This window comes from Prionailurus viverrinus, chromosome D2 (assembly GCF_022837055.1).
Source record: "Prionailurus viverrinus isolate Anna chromosome D2, UM_Priviv_1.0, whole genome shotgun sequence".
NCBI lineage: Eukaryota > Metazoa > Chordata > Mammalia > Carnivora > Felidae > Prionailurus > Prionailurus viverrinus.
This window is the reverse complement of record NC_062571.1, coordinates 71284405-71296889: the sequence shown is the minus strand read 5'-3', so window position 1 is coordinate 71296889 and position 12485 is coordinate 71284405. Positions and strand designations below refer to the sequence as shown.

Below are 12485 nucleotides of genomic sequence, written 5' to 3'. Positions count from 1 at the left end.
TCAATCCACGCCCCCTTTTTCCAAATCCCGAACAGCCCGAACTGCCCGGCAGTCCCAGCTGGTTAGCGGGGAAGGGAGGGCGCGCTGAGCGGAGCCAGCGATGCTGGAGGGGCGCGGGGGGCGCGAGGGCCCTTTCTTTCCCCAAAGTTTCGTTGCGGGCCGGCTGGGGGGATGAGAGGGGAGCAGGGCCAGGTGGGAGGGCGGTTGTGGAGGGAGGGAAGGAGCGCACGCGGGCGGGAGGGGCGCAAGCGGGGGCCGGGGGCGGAAGTTACCAGGCCCCGGCGCAGCGGGCGGCGGGGCGGCCAGCGCTGGCGTCCGTCGCGGTCCCTCGGCGCTGAGGGTCTGAGGCCGCCCAAACGAAAGCGAAAGTAAAAGCCCCGGCGTGGCAGGGGGCGGAGTCGCGCGGGGCATTCCCGGGCAGGCCGGACAGCGGGCGACGCCTGCTGCTCGAGCGGCCGGCGCGCACCGCCCCTGGAGGGCGCCCTCTGCAAAACTGGTGGCCGGGTCCGCACGCTGTCCGCGTTCACCGCCAGGGGGAAAGGCGCCCGTGCAAAGTTGGCCGCGCACCCCTAGAACTTGCCGGATAAAATTTGCAGGCAGCTCTGCGATCCCGACGCCGCGCTCACAGTCCCCGGGAGCGCACCTTCTGCACCCCCGGCGCTCTCCAAGGGACCCGGGAGCGCGCTCGGCAAACGGGGCGCGCACGGAACCGCAGCCGCACACCCTGAAGAGCGCGCCCCGCGGACTTCGCGGCGCTCGAGGGTCGGGCGCTCGCCAGGGGTTCTCCCCTCCTGCCGCTGCTGTCCCCCGTCTGCACCTCCCTTCGGGTCTCCGCACCGGTTCGGGGACCCGTTTCCCACAGCCAGAGGGCTCTTCCGCAGCAGCTGGAGCTACCTTCTCCGAGGCGGGACTCCTGGGACCAGCCCTGGGGTCGCCGATGGGCTTCCACTCGCTGGGGCGTCTCGGTTCGCGCGGGGGGCGGTAGGACCCGAACTCCGCTCTGTCGTCGTGGACGAGCTCCGTCTCCTAACTCGGAGAACTGGTTTGAAGTTAGTGCCAGAATCTGTCCTGCTCGATTTACTGAGCGCCCCCAAGTGTCAGCCACTGGGGATGTGGCCGTGACTTAGTCGAACGTGGAAGGGACCGTGCGCTCTCCCGGATCCCACCTCACTCCTGCCCCTGCGCCCCGCACACGTGCGCGGATGCACACGCGCAACACACACATGGCGTCTTCACCCTTGGGCCTCCAGCCGGCGCCTCCTATGCCTCTGTCTCCAAGCCCGCTCAGGGAAGCGACTAATTAACGGGTCACACTGAGGTGTGAGTGTATGAGAAGTTACACTTCTACCTGTGCCAGAAATAATTGCTTTTGAAGAACTTTCAACCACCTTGAGTGAAAGGAAACCGTCGTGGCGTGAGATCAGGCAAGGACCACATCTTGTCGTTTTGTTTGCTGGCTTTACCCTGGGCCCGAGACTAAAGTAACCGTCTAGAATCTCACCAGGTAAGGACGCTTTCTTGGTCTAGGAAGGACTGGCTCCAGGTAAGTGTCAGGGCATGGCTGTAATTTACTAACTGCTGCAAAAATCCCGAATTCCCGAATGTTTTAAGCAGTCACACTGTTTCCAATATGGCTGTGTTATCTAGGCTGGAAATTTGTGCCCACGGCCCCCATGGTAGAATGTTGGAACTCGATGCTCTCAGCGTAATGGTATTAGGAGTTGGGTATGATTTGGGGAAGTACTTAAGTCTTGAGGGTAGAGCCCTGGTGAGTGGGATTAGTGTCCTTATAAAAAAAAAGGCCTGACAGAGCTTTCTAGCCCCTTCCACCCGGTGAGGACACAGACGGAAGTTGCAGACTGCATCCCCAAAGAGGGGGTCTCGGGAGAACCCCATCATGCCGGCACCGTGATCTTGGACTTCTAGCCTCCAGGACCGGGTGAAATAAGTTCCTGCTGTTTATAAGCTATTCAGTCTGTAGTATGTTGTTACAGCAGCCCAAACAGGCTAAGGCAGTTATATATAACTGCCTTATATATAAGGATGTTATATATAACATCCATGTTTCTAAAATGTTGGGGATAAACTAACTCCTTGTAGACACTAAGATAATTTGCTGTTTTAAAGGAATTCGGTTGTGAATCTTTTGAGAAATGAAAACTACCAGTAAGGAAAATTGGTTGCTTTCTAATTTAATTTATAAATTTAAGTTTTTTGCAGGTTATTCTGGAGATAGAGTGAAACACAATGTTAGATTTGGAAGGGACCTTAACTACTACTCCCTCTGCTCATTTTATAGGTAAAGAATCTGAGGCTCAGAGGAGTTTTCCACACCCTTCCTAGCGGCACAACCAGGATCAGGTTGCCTAGAAAAATAATGAATTTTCCATCCTCAAGAAGTCTCTACCGTAAGTTATATCATGCAAATGTATATTTGTATTGCACGTAGGAATTCATTGCTGGCTAAGAAAGATGGTTTGAAGGAAAACTTTCTTTTTTCAGTTCTTTAGTGTGGGCTGGCATGGGGAACCCCAAAGATATTGCTCTGAGGCTGGATTTTCCCAGTATTAACAAGTAAAATCATGGAGGTATGGAAGAGAAGAAATAATTTTGAACTTTTCCCTCTTTAATAGTTTTACTGAGACTTTAGATCCAAGTGACATTCTAACTGTATTTCTTGTGTCTCTCAAGCCTTGGCCCATGCCTTTGTCTTCTGCTTCCTTTCCATACTCACATGATTAGCATGTAAGTCTTCCTCCTCCTTCCAGAAAAGTCCCCAAACTCCATTACTCAAATGGTTTCCCCAGGGTTAGACTCCTGGGTGCTCCTGGACTGGTCCCTTTGGCCCTTCCCTCTGGCCCTCTCCTCTTGCCCTGGCGAGCTCCTTAATTCCCCCCCCTCATCCTGCTGAGCCCAGGACCCCCAAAGGATGCCACCAGTGATGTTTCTCCAATTCTTCACAGCACAGCTCAGACCAGGCTATGACTTTATACAGGACTCCATTGAAGGATATCCCTTGTTTAACAGAAATGCCCAGAAATGTCTTAAGAGTCACAAGCCCAAACCCAAACTCTGGTTGAGGCACCGGCAGCCTCCTTCAATGGGGGGTGGTGGAGGGGAAGAGTGGGAAACTCTGGGCTTAGGCAGAATTCCCTGAAAGGGGGAATTCGTGTTGAACCTATTATCAGTTAATTGTCTCTCAGCTCCGCATTCACCCTTTTTGTCTGTTCCGTAAAAATTAACCTGGGCCCTTTATGTAGTTTTCCTTGCTTCCCTCCCCCTGCCATGTTATGCTTTGCCTGTAGGGGGTGCTGGACAGAGATTACAGGAGGAAAACCAGTATCTCTGGTGTGTTCCTGGAAAATCAGGCTCTTACAGAGGCTTCTCGGGTTTCTGTGGCGCACCGAGCTTCCCTGGTGCCCAGCTACTGCTCTGCCTACCAGCCGGCAGCATCCAACAACCCTGGCACTCCCTCACATGGTCTTGAGATACCTCCCTATGAACCTAGAGAGTCGATTTCCAGGAAGTTCTAGGGGCCAGATTTCTAGCAAGTTCTACCAGCACGGCATGACAGTGACTTCTCTGTCATCTAGTGAGTCACAGCCACACTCTCTTCAACAAGATTTGGATCTCAGCCCCGGGGTGAGGAGAAGGTGGGGGACTGTCTGTCTCAGCTCAAAGCAGGGGTAGCAGCTTGTTACGTTGTTATGTTACGTCACGTTACTTTACGTGTTATAGGCCATGCGCTGTGGTAATTAGCTCAGAATCACGTATTTGACTTTATTGGCTCTTATTTCTGTGGCTCACTCACACCCTCACTCCTGCCTTGTGGAACCACTCCCCAAATGAACTACCAAGTCCTCACCTCAAGATCTGCTTTTGGGAGAATGTAAACGAAGGTAGACATGCACCCCCCAGCGAGGGAGGGACAATTCCAGTCTAAGCAAAGTGACAGGGATAGAACGAAGGGTCGGGAGCTTTCTCCTCCCTCTGAATTTGTCATCTCCCTGTAATTTCAAAACCGTTTCACATCCATGGCCCTGGGGGGCACTGGAAATGACTCAGAGCTGGGAAGAATGACCTCATCTTCTGGATGACAGAACCAAGGTTACAAAAAGATCTTGACCTGCTGAAGCAGCGGGGCTTCCATCAACAGGACGAAATTGAAGAGATAAACAAGTGCTCCGTTTAAGTTCATAAAGAAAGTCAGTTATCCACAGACTGAACATGATAGCGATTCGTTTGAAACGAAATGCGGGGTTTTTCACTGATCACAATGTCCCTATGAGTCAGGACTTCAAAAAAAAACAAACAAAAACAAAAACAAAGAAACGTGGGGCAGTGTTGGCAAAAGCATCCAAATCGAGGACCCAGAAGATTCTCCATGGCCTGGCCCTGGCTCACCACAACCAAGCCCAAGTCTCGGACTCTCTGGTGATTGGACGGCATATCGGACACCTCTCAGGAGCCACCTTATTTATTTATTTATTTACTTATTTATTTAGTGTTTATTTTTGAGAGGAGGGGAAAGGCAGAGAGAGAGAGAGAGGGGGAGACAGAGGATCCAAAGCTGGTTGGTACCAACAGCAGAGAGCCAGATTCAGGGCTCGAACTCATGAACGGTGAAATCGTGGCCTGAGCCGAAGTCAGACATTCAACCAGCTGAGCCGCCCAGGCGCCCCAGGAGCCACTTTAGATCCATGCAGCCTCACCTGTCTCAGGACCTCTGCCTGCTTGGGTTGGTCCAGCCTCAGCACTGGCAAGTAGCTCTGTGTGGGCTCTGGCCATCTTCATGGGGGCACGACCAACAGTGTCTTTGGCCTTCTGTTGTCTTTGCTCTTTTCCCCTGTCGCTGTTGAAGCATAAGATGCTGGGGGACGCCACGGGCATATACACAGCATGGACGCGTAGGGAAGTTAACACCCAGTGGGATTCCCACCAATGGGAGACAAGGGCCAAGAGGTATATTCTTCCCCCTTCCTTCCTGTAGCAGATGTTCCTGATTAGAAGTTGTTTATGTAGCCTCTTGGAAGATGGCGATCGAGCTGTCCAGTGCACCTCATATCAGGCAGTGGCTCCTTTGAGAGTGAACCTTCATATTGACCCCCTCCCCAACTGCACCACCATTTCCCGCCTCTTTTCTTCTCCCTGGCACTACATTTCTAAATAAAGTCCTTGGACATAAGCCTTTGCCTCCTGTTCTGTTTTGCGGGGAACCCAGGCTAAGACACGTCTGAACGTATCCCGAAGGCCACACGAGTGTCGTGTGCTCCTTGGCTACGGCTTGGATGGGTGGCTTAGGTAGTCGCTGTGGCAAGGTGGGGGGAGGGCTCTACCGGAAGTGAGCAGGGTGGGATGGACAAAGGAGCGACCGCCCACAGTGTCTGTCAAGCAGAGGGGAGCCCTGTGGATCTCGCTCCAGCAGTAAGCGGTCACCCGAGTTCCTTAAGATGTCCGATTCTAGTTCACTGGGCTTGTTCTCCTCGTGACTTCCGATCCCTAATAAATGCCTTTTAGAAGCAGAGGTAAAGGTACAAATCCAATTCAACGTCTTCATTCTGGTAATTGTTTTCACAAGGGCAACCTCGAACCGCAGCGGCTAGGTCACCCCTTAGAGAAGTGGTAAGTGGCTTTTAACTTACGTGGAATCTGACTAATTCCTCATCCCTCTGGGTTGCGGCAGAGTCCTTTCTCAGTGATTACTGGGGCTCGCACCCAGCCGCCCAGGAAAAGCTTGAGAAGCCTGTTGAAGAGCAGAACGTTCTGGGAACACTTCAAGTCCTGCACCAGCTTTCAGCGTGGGAGCCTTCCGGAGCCTGGGGTCCCTGCTTGGGGTCCCCTTCCTGCTGAGAGAGCAGCCTTGGGCCCCGCTATCTATCTGTGGGAACCCCGGACTGCAGCCCCTCCTTCGTGTCGTGTGAATGCTGCTTTCTGCTTTTTCCCCACTTGTTTTGCAACCTACTCCCCCTTCCCAGCTCAGTACTTAACTGAACATCTTTTCTGTGTCAGGCCTTGTTCCAGGCACTAGGGAAAGAAATGACAAGAACCAGGGATCCTGTTTTGAAGGAACTTGTATTTTGATGGAGGAGACAGATACTTTTATTTTATTCTGTTTTATTTACTTATTTTCAAAACATTTTCTTTATTTTTGAAAGAGAGAGCGTGAGCGGGGGAGGGGCCGGGGGAGGGGGGGCGGGCAGAGGATCCGAAGCGGGCTCTGTGCTGACAGCTGCGAGCCCGATGTGGGGCTAGAACTCAGGAACCGTGAGATCGTGACCTGAGCCGAAGTCGGATGCTCAACCCACTGAGCCACTCGGGTGCCCCGGAGACAGGAAATTTTAAAATGCAGAGATTCTGATATTCAAGATGTCCAGTGGTGGTTAACTTCGATGAAGAACGTAAAGCAGGGTAAGGGCCATAGAAAGTGGTCAGGTGAGGGGTGGAAACAGGTGCGGTGACATCTTTTGGAAGCTGTTTCTAGAAGGTCTGTTTTCAGGTGACATGGAGGTGGACACTGAAGGTGATGGAGGGGCTTCGTGAAGCCAGGAAGAGAGGGTTCGTCTTTAAGCTGCCCCACTTCAGGCCTGGGAAGGAAGAGAATAAACAGACCTTCTTGGAACGATCTAGGATAACGTACAGAGACCAAAACACTGAGAGGTCTAGTGTGTTCTTATCCTAATCAGTTTTCAGCCTCACTGTTGTGAACATCTTTTTTATTTTTTTAGATTTTTTTAAAAAGTTTATTTTTGAGAGAGAGAGAGAGAGAGATTGAGAGAGCACGCACAAGTGAGGGAGGGGCAGAGAGAAGGAGACACAGAATCCGAAGCAGGCTTCAGGCTCTGAGCTGTCAGCAGAGGGCCCAACGCGGGGCTAGAACCCAAGAATCGTGAAATCATGACCTGAGCCAAAGTCGGACCTCACTGACTGAGCCAGCCAGGCGCCCTGTTATAAACATTTTTAATAGATAAAGCTAAAATTCAGATACGGTGTTTACCCCTCCCATGGAGTGAATCAATCCTGTTTTGTTTCTTATATTTTTGGGATCTGGCCTCTCTGCTTTAGTCACAGGCCTCATAGAGCAAGTTTTTCTAATTTGATCATTGGATGAGTGTGTGGCCTATCTCTTTGTATTCTTTTCTTGGGTTATGATCACAGTTAGTGTTAAACTACTACATGCTGCCTAATCACACACGAGGATTTGGTCACCCACATAAACATGATGCTGTTGTGAGTTCATTTTTCTATTTAGAGAAGCACGTCAGCTAGAAATACCTCCAGCTCATTTCCCAGACGCATGCGTGCTAAGCCAGTCGCCAAAATAGCCCCTTGAGTAAGTGGCAGCTTTAAAAACCATCCAGCTGCTGACTTCAAACTAGAAGGTCAGCAAAGGAAAGTGGAAGTTGGATTTTGAATGAGCAAGGTGTCCACAAGGTTTTGACGGTGGTCAGGATTTTGGGAGACTTGAACAGCTAGCCTGGGACTGTTCCTTGGATTTCTTGCCTGTTGCCTCTTTTTGTCTGCTCTCTTCGGACATCACGATGAATGTGCAAGCTTGTTCTAGGTGTGGGTATGGAGTTTATCCTGCTGAGAAGATCAGTTGTCTAGATCAGGTCAGTAGACACGTTTTGGCCTGCGGAAATAAATTTACCAATACGGGAAATTTATCTTCTCACGTATGGATGTGTGGTTGTTTTTGAACCATCCAAAAAATGTATTTCTCACCTTTCTTCAGTTCTACCCATTTCTATCTGTCTTCTGTGTTGCCTTGAAAAGGTTATTCATTTATTTAACGTTGTATTTGTGTGTATGTGTACGTGCGTGCTTATCCCCATATTATCTCTAAAGATGAGTTTTTACCTGGAAATGTACAAGAATCCTGAGTCTGGGAAAAAAAAGGTATTTTTGCTAAATCTTTTCTGTACGATTTCTAGATATGGCATAAAGCGTGTTTTCACTGTGAAGTTTGCAAGATGATGCTATCGGTTAATAACTTTGTGAGTCACCAGAAAAAGCCGTACTGTCACGCGTAAGTGTTTGATGCCCTGCCCCACCACCTCTTGGGTTTTGTTTATTTTTTAACGAGGAGCCAACCAGAGCTTCAGATCACACAGTCCAGAGTTATAGCCAAAAATCGTCTTCCCCAAGGTTTTCATTTACATATAATCACTGACGAGCCCTAAGGCAGGATTTTATGCAAAGGACAGAAAGTTGAAAATTTCAAATTTCTTACAGTAAAATCGTAAATCTATCCACTGTAACCACATATCGAATTATTAAATACTGTGCAGAACAGTGTAATTACCACAGATATACCTATAAAGCTTTAATTTCTTTCTTTTAAAAAATTCCAGAATCCATTTCTGGGTTTTTTTTTTTTCAGAAAATGTTTAAGTGGTCATTTTCTAGTTGAAATTTTTGTACGTTCTATATATTGAATTTATTTGATTTAATTTTTCTTTCTTTAAGGCCTTGCTTGGAAAATCATGAACTTAATTATTAAGTTGTATATTTATGAATGTAAAAAACGACTACCTTTAAGAATAGTCACTCAATCATCTTGGATAAAATACATTTCTAATTCTGGTTTATATATATTTTTTCTAGCCATAACCCCAAGAACAACACTTTCACAAGTGTCTATCATACTCCATTAAATCTAAATATGAGGAAGACTCCAGAAGCCATCCATGGGGTAAGTTACTTAATTTTGAATTTCAAAATAGCCTTTAAAGAAACTTTTTTAACGAACTCAGGTTTTTAAGTGTCTGTGTCGACATTGAACCTGCTCATTTTCTTCACTTACATGTGCAAAGAGCATTTAAGTAACAAGTGTTGCTATTTGCCTTACACACTATAGGGGCCAATACCCAAGATAATCTAGCTTGAATATCCAAGGTATTTGTAATCTTTCTCTGTCTGCCAGTCTGTTCACACTGATGATGGTTTACCCGATAGGCCCTGTATGCACTAGGTGCCTAATAGAGTTTATAGAGTCGGAAAATATTATAAGAGCCTTTCCTTATTTTTTTCCCCTGATTATTTTGGTATAGAAATTTAGGGGCGCCTGGGTGACTCAGTCAGTTGAGCATCAGACTCTTGATTTTGGCTCAGGTCATGATCTCACCATTCGTCATATCGAGCCCAGTGTTGGGATCTGCACTGACATTGCGGAGCTTTCTTGGGATCCTCTCTCTCTCTCTCTCTCTCTCTCTGCCCTTCCCCCACTCATGCTCTCTCACTCTCAAAATAAATGGATACATAAATTAATAAAAAGAAAAAAATTTAAAGGAAAAAAAAGAAAACGGTAAACCTCTAACTCCACACTCTTAAATCTTTCTAGATTCGGTAGTTCTTAACAATTACTAGCAGCCTCTCTTTCCCCTTGGGATAGCGGCAGGTCAAAGAGGCTTTGATTTGGAAGCCATGTTTGCATAGACATGCATAGACAAGCCGTGTTGATAAGCCAACCTCTTTTGAGAAACCAACAATGGGGTTTTGTCAGAGAGCCGGCTATTGACCGGACGCTCGCGTTTATTAAAACGATGACTCATTTAACTTCTTTCCCCCTGCCCCACAGAAGTTGCTCTGCGGGATGGAGCTGGCAACTTTCTAAAATTAGAAACTTGCACATGAGGGGGAAGACTGTCTTGTGATCTGCCCTCCGCATGTCCCCTCACCTCATACTGCCTCTCCTGCCTGGGCAGGCTCCCCTTCTCCGCAGGAAGACCTGTGTTACATGGAACCTCCCCGATGCCCACTGCCACGTGGCTTATTTCACTAAATGCTTTGCACTGATTGTGAGCTTATTTCTTAGCAGGCTTAGATAACATTTACTCCACAGTCATTTAATTCATTTAGTACATGCCACAATCTGACAAAGTAAGTACAATTATCATCCCCTTCTGCTGAGGAACCTGAGGTGCAGAATGGCTCACACATGCCTGATCTCGAAGAATTCCCAAGCAATCCTAGATGGCCGAGAGGGTTAATTCTCAGAGGATCTTGTTTTCATCTCCTCAGGGCTAAGGGCAGCTCCACAAAACTACAGTAAATACAGAGCGTTGCTCCTACTGAAACAGTGCCACGCATTCTTCTAGGCTCTTTATCCATCTTACCTTGTTTTTTTGTTTTGTTTTGTTTTTTTCACAAGACTCCCCTGTAATATTATCATCTTGCAGCCGGAGAGGCTGAGGCTCAGAGAGGTTGAGTAACTTGGGCAGTTTTACCCAGCTAGTTGAGTGGGTACAAATCCGGGTCTGTCTGACTTTAGAACCCGTATCTTAAACAGCTCCATTGGCCTAGCGTTGCGTACCTAGAGGGGAGCAAACTGTCCGGAAGGAAGAAGGGACTTGTTTATGTTTACAAATGTCCAGACGTTTCTGAAGTTGCATAGCCAGAGTGCGGCAGACTAAATGCCAGGAGAAGTGGTTACACATCAGATGGCTCTTTGTACGTATTGCACTGTCTACAGAAAGAACCGTGATATCTTTATTTTTCCACACGGTGCTGGCTCTTAACTGGCACGTCCCTGCCTTACAATCCTACCACAGGTCACACGGTATTACCTTTCTTTGAGGCGGAGGTGGATTCATTTTGTTTTAACTGTGTGTGACAGGACGGATCTGAAGGGAGATTATCGCTGGTTTGGTTTCCAGGCACAGGCAGGACGGCTGTGAACTTCCCAGGATGCCCGTGTGTGCGTGTTCGTTTACGTCTGTGTGAATATGTGTGTCTGTGTATAAAGATGTATGTGTGCGTGTGGGGAGTGTATGTACATGTGTCTGTATGTGTGAATCGTGCACGGGCATACACACGCGTGTATGTGATGCGTGTGTACACATATGTGCGTGTACGTGTATGTGTGTGCCTATGTGTATGTGTGAGCGGTGTGTGCGTGTGCATGTGTACGTCTCTGTATATCTGCGTGTGCGTGGTGTGTGTGTGTGCGCGTGGATATGTGCACGTGCGCGTGTGCGCGCGTGTGTGTGTGTGTGTGTGTTATGCCCAGTAATTGCCTGCTGAGGTCACTTTCTCCTACTTCCCCACCAGCGAAAATTTCAGAGGGACAGCAGCAGTGTCCCTTCTGGGCCCCGGATCTTATAGCCACCTTAAGAAGTGGGATGGATTACTTTCTTACCCTCTTGCATCTCTGAGAGACTTTGCCCACTGAATAAAAACCAAATTCGTTGTACATGTGCTAAAAGAAAAAAAAGAACAAAAGGGGTGCTGGGGTGATGGTGATGAAGGAGGAAAGTAAAGATTTTGAGTAGGCATTTGGAGCAGGTTGACATTTTTGCGCTTCCTAAATGCCTCCCTTTTAAAAATAAATAAATAAACGTTTGAGACACCATTTCCTGTTTGGCAGGCGTGAATGGGATTTTTAGGAGAATAAAACATCTAGATTCTCTTTTATTCAGAGAGTAGACTTTAGCTCTTAATGCTTCCTTACCTCACTAGTGACACCTATGGCCTTTTTCCTCTTCCTACTTCCTTAGAATGATCTGGAATGTCATGAAAAGTCTCCAGAGAAGCAGGCACTCCCCGGTGATGGATTTGTCCTGTGGGTGGAGGACGGCAGATAAGGCTTTCTGTCTATCTTGGTCACACGATTCTGATTCCTTATGTCAGTGGCTCTCAAGGAGGGCAGTTTCACCCCTCGGGGGACATTTGTGATGTCTGTGGACCGTTTAGAGTGTCACAACTGTCAGAGAAGGGTACTGTTGGCATCCGATGGGTAAGGAGCAGGTATGCCACTAACCATCCTGCAATGCACAAGGCAGTCCCCGCAAAAAAGAGATACCTGGCCCCAGATACCATCAGCGCTGCTATGCGCAACCCCTGCCTTATATTCACGGGATGTTTGTGGTAGTTTCTCAAAATCCAGGGAAGAAACAGGGAAAATGCTCTCAATTTATATATTTACAGATACACATATGGGAGCTGCATTAGGCAGTGGCAAGCCTAGAAAGTCCATGAAAGAAAGTGCTCTTAATATGGAAATAGAATTCCCACCTTCTAAACCTGGCTCTGATTACCCATTGAATGATTTTAGTAAGGTCATTTCTTTCCTTTCCGTTTCTTTCTTCATCTGCAAAATTAATGATTTACACTTCAGCTTGTTAAAATTGCAGATTTCTGGGCCCCCTTTAGACGTCATAAATTACGATATCTGGGTTTGGACCTAAGATCTTTCGAGTTTTCCTTTTATGGTTAGTCCTGCTTAGGTTCTCCGTAAGAAATCTTTGCCCCTCCCGAGGCTGTGAAGATACTGTTGAGACGTCAGTTCTGCCCAAGGTGATCTACACGTTCAGTGCAATCCCAGTCGAAATCCTGGTGGTTTTTGTAGAAAAAAAGGATTTTTTTTGACGAAAGGATTCTAAAATTGACCTGAACGCACAAAGGTTCTAGAATAGCCGAGAAATCCTGAAGAACAAAATCGAAGAACTTCAGCCACGAGATTTCAAGACTTACTACAAAAGTAGTTG

The 12485-nt window shown here is 47.9% G+C and overlaps 2 protein-coding genes across 10 annotated transcripts in view; one reads left to right on the top strand and one right to left on the bottom strand.

Moving 5' to 3' along the window:
• CASP7 (caspase 7) overlaps nucleotides 1–1024 on the bottom strand; it is a 30868-nt gene extending 29844 nt beyond the window's left edge. Inside the window, exon 1 of one of the 2 annotated variants that reach the window (XM_047824887.1) lies at nucleotides 895–1024. The gene's annotated coding sequence lies outside the window, so the exon portion shown is untranslated. Of the gene's footprint in view, nucleotides 1–272; nucleotides 393–894 lie in introns of those variants that run through there. The other variant, XM_047824886.1, reaches the window with a different exon arrangement.
• Nucleotides 1025–1159: 135 nt separating this feature from the next.
• The window catches only part of NRAP (nebulin related anchoring protein), a 76687-nt gene continuing 65361 nt past the window's right edge, over nucleotides 1160–12485 (top strand). For all 8 annotated transcript variants that reach the window (XM_047824878.1, XM_047824876.1, XM_047824875.1 and 5 more), the window contains exons 1-4: nucleotides 1160–1504; nucleotides 2300–2408; nucleotides 7932–8026; nucleotides 8605–8692. In XM_047824878.1, the coding sequence (XP_047680834.1) occupies nucleotides 7971–8026; nucleotides 8605–8692 (144 nt within the window). In that variant the 5' untranslated portion in view covers nucleotides 1160–1504; nucleotides 2300–2408; nucleotides 7932–7970. The remainder of the gene's footprint in view (nucleotides 1505–2299; nucleotides 2409–7931; nucleotides 8027–8604; nucleotides 8693–12485) is intronic.